This window comes from Corythoichthys intestinalis, chromosome 2 (assembly GCF_030265065.1).
Source record: "Corythoichthys intestinalis isolate RoL2023-P3 chromosome 2, ASM3026506v1, whole genome shotgun sequence".
NCBI classification, from domain to species: Eukaryota; Metazoa; Chordata; class Actinopteri; order Syngnathiformes; family Syngnathidae; genus Corythoichthys; species Corythoichthys intestinalis.
Window position 1 is genome coordinate 14,711,446 of NC_080396.1, and position 21,160 is coordinate 14,732,605.

A 21,160-nucleotide genomic window follows, 5' to 3' on the forward strand; every position below is an offset into this window, starting at 1 on the left:
TTACATTCTCCGAAGCTGTGGAAGGGAAATGACATAAGCCCGACTTAGGTGGCATAAAATATTGTTCGGGATGTGCGACAGTAAAGGTGAAGTTGACAGTTTTGACCATTGTGGAGTAATTTTGCCATGTCGTCCTGAATAAATGCATTTTCATTATTTCATATTACATTCAGCACAAGACTGTTATTTGTCATGACCATGCCATTTATTTAGCTATTAGGGAAAATACTTGGATAAAAAGAATATCCTCTCAAAATATTGGAGTAGAGAGACTGAAACAATGACATTTTGCGGCTCTCTTCGTCGCGTTTTCGTCGTTGTGAATAATTCCCACTCAATGGGCTGCATACTAAGTCAGATGAAACCGTGACTCCGCTGTTGTCATCCACCTGTTGGGGACGCTAGAGCCATATAATGGTAGGCGTGGCTAACCGGCAGATTAAAAGACTAATTTCTCGTCATCTGCGCTTTGCTAAATTATTGTATATAGTCAAATCGTCTCAAAATATGATTCTAATTCACATAATAATGCTATTCAAGACTTTTTTTCTCCTGTTGTACGCACTTTAAGCATTAATGCCACCAAAAAAAATGACATCATATGTTGCCCCGGGCTTAAGAGTTTGACACCTGTGTCAAAGCTGATTAGCAAACCATAGTTACTTACGAGTGTTTGCACAATGGCGTGATTAGTGGCGTTCATGTAGGTGTTGAGTGGGAAGGCACACTCGCCCTCACAGTAGTATGCTGCGTATCCTTCTGGGGCGATAATCCAGTCCTGGGCATAGGAGAGGAGTTTCATTTACAAAGCAGACACAAAAGGGAGGCTGAGACATGACATTCTGTGTAAGGAGTTCGTTCATACCTGCCACCCGAGATCTCGGAAGCTGACGTACAGCTCGTGCTTCTTGCATGCCTGCTTCTGATCAGTGCTGCTGTTCTCTGAGCAAGAAGAGGGGGGGACATTTGTCATCCTCAAACAACAATTAGGCCAAATGGACATAGTCCAAAACCAAACACAGGCCTTTCAACAGTCTCTATCGGAAATCACCTCCAGATCCAGCAGGACTTTGCTAACAAGCCACCCAGCTCAGCAAACGATAGCTACATTTTGAAAGGTCACCCCTCTCTCTCTCTCTCATCTTCTAGTGAACCCCACTGATTTTGCTGCATTTCTGCCCAATAAGGATCCGAGTTGCTAGTGATCACGAGCGACTGGTTCTCATCATTCACTTAAGGGGAAGATTTCCAAATAGGCTTATATGTTTGTGGCTCCGGTTGCCCTGCAGCACACCCCAGATGTGCTCTGCCATAAAAGCCTTTTACCTCCTCGTAGGGAACATGGGCCCAACTGCTCTTGTAATGCTTATGTAAATAAACAAAGATGGCCAAGGGATTCTTAAAGCTCTGGCATTACGTTCTAATGTTTCAGCAGTTCACATAAACACAAACCTCACACCTCCAATGAAAGGTCATGTAATATAGACTGCATGTTTTGTCAGGTTCAAATTTTAATATTGTTTGTTATTTATAATTATGATTGGTATTGTCATTTTGTAAGAAGTTTAGATCAATTTAAATGATTAAAAAATTCATACATTGTTAGGCTTCCTGGCAGATGGATTGTAAGCAGTGTTGTCAGTAGTTAGTTTTCTTAGAGCCTGTGCGTTACTATTTTGTTGTTGCCTCATAATGTATGTGTTAGTGCTCAGACCATACGCCGCACTCTACATCAAATTGGTGTGCATGGCTGTCACCCCAGGAGGATGCCTCTTCTGAAGACGGTACACAAGAAAGCCCGCAAACAGTTTACTGAAGACATGTCAACAAAGCAAATGGATTACTGGAACCATGTCCTATGGTCTGATGAGACAGGCGGGCTTTCTTGTGTACGTCTTCAGAAGAAGCTTCCTCCTGGGGTGACGGCCATCCACACCAATTTGATGTAGACTACGGCAGGGGTCCCCAACCTTTTTTGCACCACGGACCGGTGTCATATGGGTCTTTTTTTTCATGGACCGGTGTTCTGACAAATTTTACAACCCATCAAAAATTGCAACGATGCGGTTCTGCGCATGCGCGTAACATTAAACATAGCCGCAAAATGCGCAAATGCAGCGATTCCAAAGTAAACACGACAAACTTTCATGAAAAAAGGAATATTAACTTACGTTTGACCAAGGAAGGACTTGTAGAAAAGTTCTCCTCAGATTCATCCTGCCATGTAAGCTTCACAGAGCAGCTGCACACCGCGCACACCATTAACGACTTCGCATTGTCGTTAAACATGAATTAAGAAGCCCGCTTCTCAAAGATACGATGTTGGAAATTGTAGCAAGGTTGTCAACGCTCTTGTCGCGATGTCAGGATATTCCAGAATTACTTTAATCCAGAACCTCGGTAGAGTTGTTGTCTCAAATGTACGTTTAATAAGGTCACCGTCATTTGCGATCCCTCTGTTTATTCACAAACGGGTCACGAATCCACTCCTTCGCAGTTCGGGGGTCTTCGAGGTTGTAGGCTCGTCAGGTGCCCTTTTCGCCGTAAAAATATTTCCAAAGACGTCTGTTTTCCTGTTATCTTCGCTCATGTGGGGGCTAATTATTTCCGGGAACAAATGTGCTGCGCCGCGGCCTAGAAATACGCTATTATTGAGGACAAGCGCACATAGATATATTATATAAGCAAACAAGATGTACTGCTAGCAGTCTAATCAATGGACTTCTATGACCACATTGTAATCTATCCCGTACTATTATATCTAGAGTAGACAGAGATATTGGTGTGTTAAGCAGGGGCACAGGGTTAATTCGGCCAGAATGCGGTCGTTATTAAATTATTTTTTCTTTGCGGCCCGGTCGCAAATGCGCCACGGACCGGTACCGGAAGTAGACCCCTGGACTACGGCATATGGTCTGAGCACTAACAGGCTGACACCCCCCACCCACCTCTTCTATCTCCACAGCAATGCTGACAGCACTCCTGTAACGAGTGACATGACATTTTGGAGGGAAAATGACAAGCAGTACTCAATTTGGACATTTAGGGATGTACGTAGTATCTAAGGGGTATACTCACTTTTGTTGCCAGGGGTTTAGATATTAATGGATATATTCGGAGTTATTTTGAGGGGAAAATAAATTAACTCTATTATATAAGCTGCACACAGACTACTCTTCATTGTGTCAAAGTGTCATTTTGTCAGTGTTGTCCCATGAAAAGATATACATATATATCTGCAGAAATCACTTTTGTGATACATTGTAACCGAGTAAATTAAGGCGTTACTACCCACCTCTGCCATTTAATTTTGCCTAGCTTCAATGGCGTACCGCACGCATGTTATTTTTAGACCGTGACGTCGCATCGTAAAGCGGAAGTAAAGCCGAAGTGGGACATTATAGACCCGCCCTGGCATAGACCCAACGTAAAAAGTGCTACTTTTCGCCGGTAATCTTTCAAAAACGAACATGCCGATCAAGCATTGCTTTTTTGGAACTTGTAGACATGACTCTAGACCAGGGGTGGACAATTAATTCCACAAAGGGCCGCAGTGGGTGCGGGTTTTTGTTCATACCCATCATGAGGACAGGCTTTAACAAATCTGGTTTCTTACAAGTGCAATCAGTTGATTGCAGTCAGGTGCTCCTTGTTTCCACTGAAACCTCATTGGTTATACTGTGTGTGCTGAATCAGTTGGAACAAAGACCAGGACCCACTGCGGCCCTCGAGGACCGGTTTGCCCACCCCTGCTCTAGACATTACTTCACATGAAGGATGTTTTCTTCATACGTTTCCGGAAACCAAAAACTCAGGAGGAAAAAATGTGAAGACCGAATCAACTTGCGCGGACTTTTTAACACCAGCTCGGTGAATCCATTCACACTTCATATGCAGTAAACATTTTGTTGGGTTGGCATGGTCTTTCAGAGGACAAGGTAAGCCATTTTTATAATTTTAACTTTTTTTTTTAGCGTAACGTTGTGCCGTACTGCTTCTGTCTGACAATGAATGACCTGAAAAGAATTACAATGGTATCTGACTGCCACTGTTACCGTATATATATATATATATATATATATATATATATATATATATATATATATATATATATATATATATATATATATATATTAAAGTAAGGGGGAAGTGTAAATAAATTATAGAATTAAGATTTGTTATCAATGAAAAAATTTTAAGTTTTCGTTGGCTGTCACTGAGTAGCATTTGCGATCGCTACTCAAAGCTAACTAAATTACCCCCAAGAACAGTCAGAGACGTAGGACAACCAGAGGATATATAAGAAAGACAGGGCTGAAGGTAAAGGATAGCTTGTTGAAACAGGAGAATGTCATTTTCAGTCGTGTCGATAAAAAAGCTAAGGCTATGCTTAGGTCGGCTTGTTTTTATCGTCTTTTTCAGCCTTCGACATTCAAGCCATCTCTTTAACTGAACATTTTTATGTTCTTCCACATCTTTGCCAATGAATTTGGCAGCAGGCACACCATTTTCGGAGAGAATTAGTAGCTTTAGCTCTGTAAACATCTCCTTCGTACACGATTTCCATTCATTTCCTATTAGGGACGAACGGTGGGTTGTCCTTACTTAGCAACAGTAGCTAATGTCAAGAATATTAATGAGCGGAAGTGACGTGTTGCTTGCGGTACGCCATTGGGGGCCATTTTGAATGGACTAACCAGTCACTGTGTTTCCTCTTTAGGCCTGATTTAAATGTGATAAAATAAAAATTGACTGCTGCTGGCAAAGAGATTCGTATACATTGTACAATGGGCACAAAAGGCTTTTTTGTAACTTATAATAACAATTGCTGTATTTGTTTATTCCTTCCTCTTGAAGAATTTTCTTCATTACCTGCAATGTTGGCCATTCGCAAGGCTTCTTGGCTCTTTGCCCCTTTGGCACGATTAGGGTTACGCTGCTTGGAACCTCCTTGTGCAGAACGAATGCTTCGCAAGTGCACCTCAGTGGCTTTGAAAAAGGCCACCATGAATGGCTGTTTATTCTGCGGCCCGCTCCGACCGATCAACCCTGCCGCGCGTGGGTTTATGCTGTCTCCTATAGGGGGCGACAAAGAAAGAAGTGCAAGTGTCAAATTGGAAATTAGTTTTGGGGAAATTAGTTATGTCTTGTGATTGTAATTAAGTAGTAGTTAATAATGCATTGTTATGCCTATGTTATGTCATTGTATTTATATTTCTAGACATTGAGACAAGGGTATAACCATGCAATACTAGGTTGAAATATATTTTCACAATGAAAATACACTCTTCCCACAAAACAGATGTGTATTTTTGAACTTATAACAGTCAATAACAAACTATCATCATTAGACAGCATAACTGTCCCTTTTTTGTATTGGAAAGAGGTAAGCTAGCTTTTTTTTTATGTGCGGCACAAGACATCTAATCAATTTTGACTGAGAGGGCTGATCGAATGATCCCTGCCAGCCCCCCTGTAAAATTAAATTGGGCGTGTAGCGTCATCAATGACAGTAAAACATGATCACTTAATGCCAGCCATCCCAGTTCAAATGGATTGAATATCTATCACTGTGAATGGTAGTAAATGAGTTAAGGCTAAGATGCTACTGCCAAGCTAACATCCTGGAAGCACCTTAATATTGGCCTTAATTCTTATTAGGACAAAGAGAGAATTTTATATGTTAGAATTAAAATTATTTACATGAGGATTTTTTGTTTTGTTTTACATTTGATATAAAAGTTCCATAGAGCAATTGGGTATTTTTAGAACTCATTTAAAATAAATAAATAAAATTTTAAAAAAAAACATCTCAGTTATATGTGCAGCTCTATTAAAATGAGTTTGTTTTCCACATACCGTAATTTTCGGACTATAAGCCAGTACTTTTTTCCTTCATTTTGAATCCTGCGGCTAAAAGTCCAGTGCGGCTAATTTGTTAATTTATTTGGGTCAATAGGCAACACATGCCTCTAAGTATGCATCGCAGCGCTACAGATGTAAATAACAATCAAAACTCATGTTCTGTGCTAATTATTTATTCAGTTACTGTTTTAGTTGTTTTATTAATTCCTTGTTATGGCATTTGGTAACACTTTATTTGACAATCGCGTCATAAGACTATCATAAGACGGTCATATTTATGACATAACACTATCATGGGCATTACTGAATGCTTATGACGGATGTCATTAAGTGTCATCCGGCAAATTATGTTACTAAATCCAATTTATGTCCAGTTTTGATCTTTTACATCCATTCAAAAGTGAGATAATTTGCCGGATAACACTAAATGACATCTGTTATAAGCATTCATTAATGCTCATGACAGTGTCATGTCATAGTTATGATTGTATAATAACAGTCTTGTGGCGCCACTGTCAAATAAAGGGTTATCAAATACCATGACTAGCAATTAATGAAACAACTGGGACAGTAACCTAATGAATAATTAGCACAGAACATGAATTTTGGATTTATTTACATCTGTAGCGCTGCAATTCATGCTAGGAGGCATGTTGGACAACAACAGTGTTTACAGCAGGTGGCAGAAGAGGTTGACTGTCTCCCCCAAGGGAGCAGTGATGGCCAAATGAAGCTTCTTGAAGCAATAAAGCTTTGCAGCCAAATGGTTAAACCTTCATGGTGGTCCATTTGGTCTTATGACAGTTGTATGATGCTGCTGTCAAATAAAGAGTTATTGGTTAATATCTTCTGGTGTGACTATCCCATAGTACAGTGAGGACAGGTGCGGTTTATGGTCCAGTGCGGCTTATCTATGAATAAATGCCGTTTTCGTGTCGCATTTGGTGGGTGGCGGCTTATAGTCAGGTGCGCCTTATAGTGTGAAAATTACTGAAATTTAGTGAAATACGTGCCTCAACTTAACTTTTATTACGTTGTATTCTTTAGTCACATGCAAATATTATGCTTTTCTGTAATTAATAAATATACATAAATTAATTAAAAAAACAGTTAATTTTATCTTTCATGCCTGATACATCAGCACCACCTAAACCTTTGATGCCAGAATTGACCCTTCTCTACCCTCATCATCTTTACCATATCAAGAAGAAGCAGTGAACATCAAGGCCTTGATTTTTTTGTTTGTGTGCTTTGTGTGGGTGTGTTGGCACACGCGTGTGTGGCCCTGTGCTTGCACAGAAGAATGTGCGTCTGATCACCGTTTGGTGGTAAATCAAGGCTAGTTGTCGCTACCGGCAGACCGTCCTTTGTGCCTGTCTGCACATGCTCACCCGTAACCCCTCATGGGCACTTAAACACACATTCATAGTTTCGTCGTTCCCTCCTTTTACATGAAAGCATCTGTTTTTTTTTTTGGCCAAGCGTGTAACATCTTGCCGGCCTGACAGATCATGTTGTTAATCACAGTCTTCTAATCAACGCTGTTTGTTGATAATCTCTTCCAAAGACTAACGAATAAGCCTGGTGATGACAACCTTAGCAGTCATTCTGAAAAATCAGATAACGTGACATACTTCCTGTGAACCGTGTTGCTAGTATCACGAATGGTGGAGATGTATATATGGAGGAGTATTTCCGGTAATGATTCACCGTCAGGAAACTAAAAGTGTGATTATCTTACGTTGCCACAGTAGCATAGATATGATCCATTCGAATAGATTATAACACGTGCTTAAATGTTAATAATCCAAGTTAAATCAGCAAAGTTTTTTCCAGCGTTATTGGACCTATAACTTTTTACGACTTCATTTGGGGGGAAAAAAAGCACATAATCTCGAGTGAGTAAACGAAAAGGAAAAAACAGCTTAGATATTTACGCAGTTATCACACCCTTTTACGACTGGCACATAGCTGTTTTCATACTTAACCAGTCATATTCAAAGTAGTACCAAATGCACCGAACAATAGAATCTACTCTCAAAAGTGTTTGTTTTACGGACAATATTTATTGAGTTTAAAGGGGAAGTTCAGAATTTTTAACATCCGGCTTAATCTTTGAGTTAGAGAGGGTTTAATCTTAAATTTAAAAGGGTGGAGTTGATTTCCACAAATTCGGTGTACAGTCCCTGACAAAAGTCTTGTCGCTTATCCATTTTGTAGAAGCAATTGCTCATAACCTGACTTTTAACTATTCAGTTGGTTTCAGAAATGGCTCATATGAAAGCTGAGACCCTCGCAAATGATGTTGAATGTACAAAAATATATTTGTTTCACTGAAAAAAGATTTATCATTTAATGAAGACAAAAAGGTCAAATTTTGGCAAGACAAAAGGTTTGTCGCCTACAGAAAGTAGTGTGAAAATTGAACAAAAAATGTACTTCAAATACAAAAATATGTTACATAATATAAGCGAATTAAGTAGTGGTGCTGTGGGATCCAAACTTAATATTTTGTATGACTTCCATGGGCTTCGGCAAGGATTCATACAATTTATTGATGAAGTTATCAGGAACATCGTAGAAAGCAGTCTTGCATGCCTCCCAGAGTTCATCAACATTCTTGGGTTTTGTCTTCCATGCTTCCTCTTTCATCCTACCCCAGACATGCTCAATGATGTTCATGTCTGGTGACTGGGGTGGCCAGTCCATGACGATCTTGATCTTCTTTGCCTTGAGGAACTTTGAGGTAGAGATTGAAGTATGCGATGTAGCACCATCCTGCTGCAGAACTTGTCCCTTTTTATGGTTAGGAATGTAAGAGGCAGCTAAGATTTGTTGATATTTCAGACTATTTATGTTGCCTTCCACCCTGCAGATCTCTCGCACACCCCCATACTGGATGAAACCTCAGACCATGATTTTGGTAATGATGTAACCACCAAACGTCATTGTTTTCTGAGTGAATCTCGGATCCATGCAGGCTCCAGTAGGTCTCCTGCAATATTTGTGGTGACTGAGGTGTAATTCAATGGAAGATTCATCTGAAAAATCCACCTTTTGCCACTTTTCCAGCGTCCGTCCTTCTGACAGGCTGTGGGCCTTGGCAAATGCCAAACAGGTTTTTAATTGTCTGCACTCTGAGAGATAAATAGTCTGAAATAGCAACAAATCTTAGCTGCCTCTTACATTCCTAAGCATAAAAAGGGACAACTTCTGCAGCAAGATAGTGCTCCATCGCATACTTCAATCTCTACCTCAAAGTTCCTCAAGGCAAAGAAGATCAAGATCGTCCAGGACTGGCCAGCCCAGTCACCAGACATGAACATCATTGAGCATGTCTGGGGTAGAATGAAAGAGGAAGCATGGAAGATGAAACCCAAGAATGTTGATGAACTTTGGGAGGCATGCAAGACTGCTTTCTACAATGTTCCTGATGACTTCATCAATAAATCGAATGAATCCTTGCCGAACCGGATGGAAGTCATACAAAATATTAAATTTGGATCTCACAGCACCACTACTTAATTCGCTTATGTTATGTAACATATTTTTGTATTTGAAGTACATTTTTTGTTCAGTTTTCACACTACTTTCTGTAGGCAATGCAACAATACTGTGTGTATGGTGGACTTCCCTCGCAGTTCTCGGTGTGACGTCAATTCCAAAGATTTCCGAAGACTGTCGAAGAAAAGCATTTTTGTTGTCAAGGGCGTTGCTATGGGTTAAACAAAGAATCTGGAAGGGTTGTGTTAAAAAAATAACGAAAATATGCTTGTAATTGTTTAGCCATTGATATTATTACTTTATTATTATTATGATCTTATTATTACCTTACTTCACATTTGGCCTTTAATTCGCTTATGTTATGTAACATATTTTTGTATTTGAAGTACATTTTTTGTTCAATTTTCACTCTACTTTTTGTTGGCGACAAAACTTTTGTCTTGCCAAAATTTGATCTTTATGTCTTCATTAAATGATAAATCCTTTTCAGTGAAACAAATATATTTTTGTACATTCAACATCATTTGGGAGGGTTTTAGCTTTCATATGAGCCATTTCTGAAACCAATTGAATAATTAAAGTCAGGTTATTAGCATTTGTTTCTACAAAATGGATAAGCGACAAGACTTTTGTCAGGGACTGTAGTTTCATAGTTATTTGAACGTTTCAGGGCTCCGGAGTGGCTAAGCTAGCACAAGTCAAGTGGGCTGATTTGACATGCCAATAAAAAAACAACATATGCACACATGAACATCTTCAATGACCCATGCAATCAGTGGTGGTAGCCATGTTTTCGGGATGAAGTTATTAATGTCAATAACTGCGGCATGAACAGCAACATTTGTAATCCAGAAGCTCTGCAGAGGAGCAGGGCGGAGTGATATCACATTGTTTTTTTTTTTTTCACCGCTGATTTTTTATGTCGTAGCCAGCAGCAAGGAACCACTTTATATTGTTCCTCGTTCTTCATAGGGAATTTTTGGAAACTTTCCTTTGCCCATTTCATCTGTCTGTTTCCACAGCCTCTAAATGCACATTTCGCCATGTTGCCTGCCGTTAATTAACTCAGCAGAGTGATGCTGCATTCGAGGAAGGTGGGAATTCAGAGTTTCCAACCTCCGATCAGGTGTAAATACATGCAGTATTATAGAATCACTCTACAAGAAATTGTTAAAGGTCTTTGCCGGAAAACCAATGTCATTCCATGTTAGTAACATTTTTAAAAAGTACTATTTATTGAGCCTTGAGAATTTAAATTTGTTTAAAACAACTCATCTAATTTACAAGGTGTAACATGGACTTGCTCCACCTCTCATGTTGGACTTTAAAAAAAAAATAAAAAAGGGCTCACAGCAGTCTCAGGACCAGGGCCTCCTAAAGAAGGGACTGTGAGGTCCCAATCAGAAAAACTGCCGTTGGTCACAATTCTCTCTCTGTAAAGGCCATTAAAATTTGGAACAGTTTACCCCTCGCCATCAGGGAGTGTCCAACAATACGAACCTTCAAAACTCAGCTCAAGCAGTGGTTGAAAGTAAACCAGTCCTGCAATCACTGTCAAGTTCTTGGTAACCTATTGTACTGTATTGTTTTATTGTAATCTTTTGTTCTTTTTTGTCTTTTTTTGTCTTTGTGTTACCTGCCTAGGGACTGCTGATGTAAATTAGCATTTTTTGCGACACTCTGGCATAATTTAATCTTTTAGATGTTAATCAATGTGCACTTTCCCAATGAAATAAATAAATGAATGAATAAATAGATAAATAAATATCATTGGAACGCCTCCACTATTTGATCGCTTACAAGAAGGCAGGTTTGCTGCAGGTCATAATGTCTTTTGATGGCCAAAATAAAAAACAACTTGTCGCGATCAGCCATCTTTGCTGCTTACATTCGCTTGGAACACTTTGCGGTTGCAACTGGTAACCTCCAAAAGGGATAAGTCCGACTTCCCACCTTCCTTGAATGTAGCGTGAGCACAAGTGGCCGAAGCACTCCTCTCAATTGTGGTCATATTACACATTTAAAATAATTGTCCTGAAGAATAAAGTAAATTACGGACGTTTTTTTGTGATATTGTTTTGCCCGCATGGGTGTTTCGGAACGATGATCTGCATTTTGAATTTATTTGACTATGTTGGATCGGTTTGTAGATCTTTATCGTTTTTTTATCAGCATGCTAAGTTGGCCCCATTGACTCGCGCTAGCTTAGCCACTCCGGAGCCCTGAAACTAACAAATAAGTTACAAACTGCACGGAATTTGTTGAAATCAACTCCACCAACTAATTGAACCCCCGCTAACTCGAAGATTAAGCCTATTGTCAAAAATGAACTCCCGCTTTAATTTGGTGTGCAAAATTGGTGCCTGTGAGCCAGGGGTTAGGAGGGAGCAGTGCCCACCCACAGACAGGCTCTTCCCACCCAAAGAAAACTGGATATACACTGTAGTATTAACGGTAGTCTGGGCACCACATATGGTATCCCATTCACCTCCGTGAAGTTGGCCCCCCATCAGACGCAAATTTATATAACAATGTAAATCGTTTGTGCTATGATTGTGCTTGTTTGTGCTGCAAAAAGTTTCGTTTGTGCCAACATCAGTTTGCAGTTCTTCAATATTGTTTTTTAGGTCCTCCAGAGTTCACCCAGCCCCCCATCTACGGCGGAAAGGAACCCCAGTGGTGTGATTTGATTGTGCCTCGTTAGTCCTGGATTGTGCTGTAAAATGTTTTGTTTGAACTGCTACGGTTTTCGAGATATTCATAATAATGTATAGTGATGACGTCACGTGCAGCACCCCCATCTGCGGTGGAATGGAACCGCGATGATGCCATTTTTTTCTGCATCGTTAGTGCTGGTTTGTGCTGTAAAAATTTTTGTTTGAACTGCCGTTTTGTAGTTAAACATTAAACATTGTTTTTTTAGGGGGGGGGCAACTTCACGGAGGTATCCCACCTATATAAAAAATGAATTTAAGTTTTAACCTTTGCGTTGTTACCTCCTCTTTCACCTTTAAAAAAAAAAAAAAATGTTGGTTTGGTTCCTAGGGGGCGCTACACACATTTACACATATTTTGATTTTTTTTTTTTTTTTTTTTTTTACATTTTATTTTCACCAGTGTTCACCTGGCTGTTGAGTTTGGTGAGTTTTGAAGCATTCTGAGGGGGTCAAAGTAGGGCTCAAAGCGTCGGCGGGACAAAGATTGACTGCTAGGGGGCGCTACATACTGTAGTTGGAATTTGTCTTTACACAGTATCAAAGATTGCACTTGTCTTGACCTGCGTGCCGATTTTGGTGCATTTCGAAGCATTCTGAGAGGGTGAAATTGAGCTCAAAGGGGCTGCGGAACAAAGAATAACTATAATAATAAAACCGAGGAACCACAATAGGTTACCTAAAAAAAACATTGTCACCTGCATGCCCATACTGTTCAGTTATGGATGTGTCCAACTTCTAAGTCAAATAAAATCAAATCAACTTTTATTTGTTTAGACCAAATCACAACAACAGTTATCTCAAGGAGAAAACAAACATGTTTTAAGGTGCAGACCACACCTGGCATCCTGGTAACACCACTGATGTAAGCTAGTGTATTTCTTTTCAAGCTTCTCAGTTCTGATTGATTATGACACTCACCGTTTGTGCCCTCCAGAGCCAACTGCAGACCCAGATTTCTTCCTGGGTTGAGGACCCAGTGGTTGCTGGTGGCCGTCACATCGAAAACCAGCCAGCCTTCCTCTGCAGCCCAAATGACTCGTGAGTCCAGCAGAAAAAGGTCAGACTCCCTGAGCAGAAGGTAAAAGTGTGACAACCAAACGATCACAAGGAGCAGCAGAGGGATTTGGCTGAATTTCAGGTGAAGAGGAAGGTCAGCAAAATTAGGAGTGTTTTCCAGATGGCAAGGTCAAGAGGAACAATTCATTTCTTTAATTGACAATAATAGCTTCATAAATGACAGGCTACTAGTACACTCTACACATTTCACCACGGGCTCAAGTTTTGCAACAACGAGACTCCTAACGTCAAAAAACGGAAGAAGAGAATTAGCCAGAAAAAGTACAATTCTGTGAGAAAAGAAGCCAACAAAATGGCGCGGGGTAAGGCAAATTGTTCAACCAGCTAGCTAATTTTCCAAAGATTTTTTTTCAGAAATACACCGAATTCTTCATTTAAAAGAGAGCAAAGAAAGTCACTTTTTTTTTTTTTTTGGACAGGAAACCATGTTTTTGCATTTTTCCTGTCCAATATGTCATGCTGTGGCTTAATTTTGATTGGTCGCTTTCTGATGCCGAACTAATCAGGGAAAAGAGGCCTGAGCTTTAGACGTGACCAGGAAGTGACTATCTGCTTGGAAATAATGGTGGAGTGGAAAGCAGTTCTTGTAGAAAGGTCAATTTGTCAGAAATAAATGATTGATTTCCTTATTAAAAGTGCAACACACAGCATCACTAAAAGCTTTTTTTGATTGATAAAAATGTTTTCACGCTTCTCATTGACCATTACTATACAATACTTGTCATACTTGTTAGTCTCCCTGAGTAAATGCATTCATCAAATCAATGAATGGATGTGCCAGAATTTTCTCCAGTTAAATATGGAGAAGACAGAAGTGATCATTTTTTGGGCCAAAAAAGGAAAGGTCAAAAATAAGCAGGCACCTAAGCACAATGTCACTTACAGCTACAAATCAATTCAGAAACCTTGGCGTAATTATTGACTCAGACCTAATATTTGATAGCCATCTAATGTCAGTCACTAAATCTGCTTATTACCACCTAAAAAATATAGCCAGAATTAAGGGGCTTACGACTCAACAAGACATGGAAAAACTTAGGCATGCATTCATTTTCAGCAGATTGGATTTTTGCAACGGCATATTTACAGGTCTTGATAAAAAAATCAGTCAGGAAGCTCCAGCTACTACAGAATGCTGCAGCCAGAGTCCTCACAAATACAAGGAAACTGGACCACATTACACCAGTTTTGAAATTGTTAGACTGGCTTCCAGTGAGTCAAAGGATAGACTATAAAATATTACTGCTCGTCTACAAAACACTTGATGGACCAAAATACATGCTTGATTTGTTAGATTCCTATGAAACATCTAGACCCCTAAGGTCATCTGGAACCGGTCTCCTGTATGTTCCAAGAACAAGAACCAAGCAGGGTGAGGCAGCATTTACCGCATTGGCCCGAATATAAGACGGTGTTTTTTGCTTTGAAATAACACTAAAAAAGAGGGGGTCGTCTTATATTCGCGGTCTAGACATTATACCCATTCACGATGCTAGATGGCACCAGATATCATTGAAGCGATGTTCTGTCATGACAGATCTCAGCTTCTCTCAAGTGTAACCAGTTTGCATTATTTTATTGCAATGTTTTTCCTTATTCAGATTTGTTTCAAGACTACAGTTACAATTTGATGGTTAATGCAGTTATTGCAATTTTGTTTTATCACAATAGATTGGTTTATTTACATTTCAAAAACCAGAAGCCATTCATTTATGAATGTGATTGCACTTTAGTTTACATATTTAAATGTTCAGATATTAAGATTTGAATGAGGCAAAATAACATGCATCTCTCATTTCTCAAATATATTGTTGTAATATTTTTTTTCTGATGTACTGTAATTATTTTCTGTATAAAAATGAATTTGTTGTTAAAAAAGGCTTTTTTCAAACTTGAGTCTTGAAAAAGAGGGGGTCGTCTTATAATCAGGGCCGTCTTATATTCGGGCCAATACAAAAGTTATTATGCTCCTCACCTCTGGAACAAGTTATCTGAAGGTCTGAAGTATGCTCAAACTGTTAGCTCCTTTAAATCAGGGCTAAAACGCTTTTTTTTAGCACTGCATATCCATGACTGTCTATATATTTCAGTCTATTTGCTTTCTATTCCTCTTGTGTTTTATCTCCATTGCGGATTTCAATTATTATCAGTAGTAGTAGTATGTAGTAGTATTTTTTAAAATTATCATTATTATTAATTCTTTTTCTATTCGTGATTAAATGCGATTTTTATGTATAATTTTATTTCCTGTTTCGATTGTATTTGTTTTTAAGTTCTATTGATTTAATGTGATTTTTATGATCTTTATGTGATGTAAAGCACTTTGAATTGCCTTGTGTTGAATTGTGCTATATAAGTAAATTTGCCTTTGCCAATATTTGTCATACTTTGGCTTAATATGGATTGGTCGGTGATGAGTATGACAAGAGGGGCCATCATCCAATCAGCAGCTGCATATTTTTTGAAGGTTCCTCCCATGAAAAAGGTCTCAATTGAATTTTTCCCAGATTGATATGTGTAATGTATTTGTAGCGGAAAAATAACAATACGGAACAACCAGTCGGAGTGTGCCACATTACCAACTCCAGCAACCAATTAAACACAGGTGAATTCAAATATGCTCATTCTGCTAGTTGTTTGCACCAGTAAATACAACTCTACCATACTTTGAAATAAAACCCAAGACATATTCACCTATCAGAATGTTCCTCCAGCACTTGGTAGATGCTGATGCGAAATGTTTCGTTATCAAAACGTTCTTGGATGAAGTCTTTATAAATACGAAACTCAGCAGCAGTGACCGCCTCGCCGTCAGGAATCTGGGACAGGTCAAATCGGAATTCTCGATGATGCCGCCGCACTGGCAGGAATTCCTTGTCGTGCTCCACTGTGAGAAAGAAATAAAGATGGATTCAGAGATTATTGTTAAGTAACCCATCATTGCGAAAACATTCATCAAGGAATTGTGTTTCAAGTGACACTTATTGTTTATAAATCATTGCTGTTCGGAAGCTAGTTCGTGCCATATTGAGAGCATGTGCAAAAGGCGCATTGTCCTGATAAGGAATTAGAAGCTCGCATGTGGTGAACACTAAGATGAAGATGCAGGCAACACTATGAAAAGTTTACAACATTTTCTCTCTTCTCAGCCCCAGAGAGTCATCCAGTCCACCCCTCATCTGGTTCTCGTAAGTCGGGACTCAGTGTTTGGAGTAAATAGTTGCAATCATCTCCACAACACTAACCACTCCATTGTAGCCCCCTTGGGAAGTGACCCCCCACATTGCCCTCACCATCCCTCAGCATATACCTCTTATGTCCGAGCAAGATGTGTCAGGGAATAGGGCCTCAACTCTCAACATCAACAGTGTATCACAAAAGTGAGTACACTCCTCGCATTTCTGCGTAAGTATTTAGTCAACCACCAATTGTGCAAGTTCTCCTATTTGAAAAGATTGGAGAGGCCTGTAATTGTCAACATGGGTAAACCTCAACCATGAGAGATAGAATGTGGAAAAAAAACAGAAAATCACATTGTTTGATTTTTAAATAATTTATTTCCAAATTAGAGTGGAAAATAAGTATTTGGTCACCTACAAACAAGCAAGATTTCTGGCTGTCAAAGAGGTCTAACTTCTTCTGACGAGGTCTAACGAGGCTCCACTCGTTACCTGTATTAATGGCACCTGTTTTACCTCATTATCGGTATTAAAGATACCTGTCCACAACCTCAGTCAGTCACACTCCAAACTCCACTATGGCCAAGACCAAAGAGCTGTCGAAGGACACCAGAGACAAAATTGTAGACCTGCACCAAGCTGGGAAGACTGAATCTGCAATAGGTAAAACGCTTGGTGCAAAGAAATCAACTGTGGGAGCAATTATTAGAAAATGGGAGACATACAACACCACTGATAATCTTCCTCGATCTGGGGCTCCATGCAAGATCTCGCCCCGTGGCGTCAAAATGGAGGAAGGAGTGGCTTCGTAAGAAGCATTTCAAGGTCCTGGAGTGGCCTAGCCAGTCTCCAGATCTCAACCCCATAGAAAATCTGTGGGGGGAGTTGAAAGTCCGTGTTGCCCAACGACAGCCCCAAAACATCACTGCTCTAGAGGAGACCTGCATGGAGGAATGGGCCAAAATACCAGCAACAGTGTGTGAAAAGCTTGTGAAGAGTTACAGAAAACGTTTGGCCTCCGTTAATGCCAACAAAGGGTACATAACAAAGTATTGAGATGAACTTTCGGTACTGACCAAATACTTATTTTCCACCATGATTTGAAAATCAATTCTTTCAAAATCAAACAATGTGATTTTCTGTTTTTTTTCCACATTCTGTCTCTCATGGTTGAGGTTTACCCATGTTAACAATTACAGGCCTCTAATATTTTCAAGTGGGAGAACTTGTACAATTAGTGGTTGACTAAATACTTATTTGCCCCACTGTATCTTTTCATGGGACAACACTGACAAAATGACACTTTGACACAATAAAAATTAGTCTGTGTGCAGCTTGTATATTAGAGTTCATTTATTTTCCCCTCAAAATAACATAAAATATAGCCATTAATATCTAAACCCCTGGCAACAAAAGTGAGTACACCCGTTAGAAACGACGTACATCGCTAAACGTCCAAATTGAGTACTGCTTGTCATTTTCCCTCCAAAATGTTATGTGATTCGTTACAGAAGTGCTGTCATCATTGCTGCAGAGATTGAAGAGGTGGGTGTCAGCCTGTTAGTTCTCAGACCATACGCCGCACTCTACATCAAATTGGTGTGCATGGCTCTCACCCCAGGAGGAAGCCTCTTCTGAAGACGGTATATAAGAAAGCTCGCCCGTCTCATCAGACCATAGGACATGGTTCCAGTAATCCATGTGCTTTGTTGAGATATCTTCAGCAAACTGTTTGCGGGCTTTCTTGTAGAGTGCGGCGTATGGTCTGAGCACTAACAGGCTGACCCCACACCTCTTCAATCTCTGCAGCAATGCTGACAGCACTCCTGTAATGACTCACATGACATTTTGGAGGGAAAATGACAAGCCGTACTCAATTTGGACATTTAGGAATGTACGGAGTTTCTAAGGGGTGTACTCACTTTTGTTGCCAGGGGTTTAGATATTAATGGCTATATTATGAGTTATTTTGAGGGGAAAATAAATGGACTGTATTATATAAGCTGCACACAGACTACTTTTCATTGTGTCAAAGTGTCATTTTGTCAGTGTTATACCCAGGGGTGAAAGTGGCTAGAATTTCTTGCAGGAACTCCCTGACGTGAAGGTTGCGAGGGAGCCAGAAATTTTGTTTATTTATTTATTTATTTGGGGGGGGGGGGGGGGGGGCAAACCTCCTAAAACTACTGAAATGCAATGAAAACTGTTTTGGCACAGTTATTTCTATAACACATACAAAAACTCATTTTCATTCAAAATTGTATTTTTTTCAATGATTTGCAAAATAAAAGTTAACAAAAACAGCAATAACCCCAACCTCCATCTCTTAATTTTTATTTTCCCTCATTTACTCACATACTAAATGCCAAATCTAAGTTTTAACTACTTAAGAACACATGATGTATATTAAAATTGAAGTTAATGTCAACATTTACTCTTTCTTTCTTTCTTTCTTTCTTTTTTTTTTTTATTAATAATAAAGATATAAGTAACATACATTCAGAAAAATACAATTGACCTATATTATGCAGAATGAAATAGAATATATTTTGAAGATCGCGCAAACATTGACTTTTTTAAATCAGAAGGAAAATAATAAGTAGCCAAACTAATTTTCTGTTGCATCGCCCTTTTTTTGTCGCATCAAGCTTTTTTTATTGTTGTTGCTGTTCCAGAAAACATGCATTAACTAGCTAACTATCTCTGCTGATCACATGTCAGTATGTCAGCAATTGAACAGATAAATGAGTCCAGGAGTTTTGCTTTGCTGTGTGCATTCGTCATTGACGTGACTCATCATCGTCAGAATCGGATAACTGCAGCAGCTAGGGAAACCTCCATGCCGTCTGTGGAATAAAATAAATAGTAAATATCGGTGGAAACGGATTACGCTACACAAGCACTTTATTATGCATGTTATTAACACTTGTGCATGTAAATCTGATGTTGGTAGATTGTTTTCTTCTTAGAGATGAAATGCATGTGTGGCAGCTCAGCATTAAAAACAATTTTTTTTACATAACGTTTTGACAGTTGCCGTCATATTTTTAGAATTGAAGCACCGTGTACCGGGAATAGCATTCCGGCCCTGAATCTTATACCGGAACTGCGTTCCTGCCCTGAATCTTATACCAAAACTGCATTCCTGACTGTTCTAGCCCACTTTAACCCCTGGTTATACCATGAAAAGATATACTTAAATATCTGCAGAAATGCGAGGGGTGTACTTACTTTTGTGATACACTGTACATCCATTTTACAGCTGTGATTAACTATCAGGCAGACGTCATACACCCACACAAACACTGTGAATCAGTTCTTCCCGAACTCATGGTTCCCTAGTCAGTTTTTCATTGCATGTCCAACTGTCAGACTAAATTCCATCCATCCATTTATTTTCTGTACAGCCTCTTCTAATTAGGGTCAGGAATTAGCTGGAGCTTGTCCGTTGTGACTTTAGGCAAGAGTCAAGGAAAACACTATGCGCTCATGTGCTGGTCCTCATGGGAAACACAGTCTTCAAAAAACTACCTTTTTTGTCCACCAGCGTCGCTAAAATCGACCAAAACTGAAAAGTTACCAAGTGTTGCTTTAAGACCGCATAAACAAATAAAAATGAAAATTGGGCAGAAGGGGTAAACCTCGGTTAACTACATTTCTCAGTTTAATTTACGTTAACAGCAGAAAATACATACAAAAGTGGAGGACACTTCTCTCTAAGCAGCTTCCTACTAAAGTTTTGCAGGTTAGCAAATTCGTACAGTTTAAAGTTATGCAAACTCTGATGCAGGTTGTAGCAAAATTTCTGTAGCAAATTTAGTCGTGTGTTCCCCACCTCCATAACATTGACATCTTTTTACTAGGGCTGTCTAACGATTAAAAATTTGAATCGATCACAGCTTAAAAATTAATTAATCGTAATTAATCGCAATTTAAACCATCTATAAAATATGCCATATTTTTCTGTAAATTATTGTTGGAATGGAAAGATAAGACACAAGACGGATATATACATTCAACATACTGTACATAAATACTGTATTTGTTTGTTATAACAATAAATCGACCAGATGGCATTAACATTAATATTCTGTTAAAGCGATCCATGGATAGAAAGACTTGTAGTTCTTAAAAGATAAATGTAAGTACAAGTTATTGAAATTTTATATTAAAACTAGGGCTGTCAAACGATTAAAATTTTTAATCAAGTTAATTACAGCTTAAAAATTAATTAATTGTAATTAATCGCAATTAATCGCAATTCAAACCATCTATAAAATATGCCATATTTTTCTGTGAATTATATATGTATTCTGTAAAATAAATTGTAGGAATGGAAAGATAAGACACAAGATGGATATATACATTCAACATACGGTACATAAGGACTGGAGTGGGCATTTCACTCTACTGTCATTTAAATCTGTCTATGCTGTCCTCACTCCGAAGCGTCTACTTTTTCCAAAGCTAGACAGTTAGTGAACGACGCCTTAATAATCAGACTTCTTCCTTTTTCATCTGATTTATTAATAAAATGGCCTCAAACCATTGTCCTCTTTAGACCGTCGTAAAACTACAAAAAAAAAAGTACACAAGCATTGCATTAGCAACAACGTTAGCTTAGCATGCTATACAGGTTCACTAAACATAAACAAAAGGTGTCTCATACAAAAAATATAACATTTCACTTATTAACATAATATGTACATTCTTTACAACAACCGTACTTACGGACAAATCTTGTCCAAGGATCATATAAGCACAACAGAGACGTCGTGCAACCATATTGAACTGGCAAGAAAACAATAAACCATGTCG

The 21,160-nt window shown here is 39.0% G+C and overlaps 1 protein-coding gene across 1 annotated transcript in view; it reads right to left on the minus strand.

The window, feature by feature from the left end:
* bmp7b (bone morphogenetic protein 7b) overlaps positions 1-21,160 on the minus strand; it is a 76,880-nt gene that overhangs the window by 6,678 nt on the left and 49,042 nt on the right. The window contains exons 2-6 of the mRNA XM_057830150.1: positions 15,858-16,050; positions 13,005-13,153; positions 4,873-5,076; positions 866-942; positions 668-778 (exon numbers count right to left, since the gene is read on the minus strand). Of these exons, the coding sequence (XP_057686133.1) occupies positions 668-778; positions 866-942; positions 4,873-5,076; positions 13,005-13,153; positions 15,858-16,050 (734 nt within the window). The remainder of the gene's footprint in view (positions 1-667; positions 779-865; positions 943-4,872; positions 5,077-13,004; positions 13,154-15,857; positions 16,051-21,160) is intronic.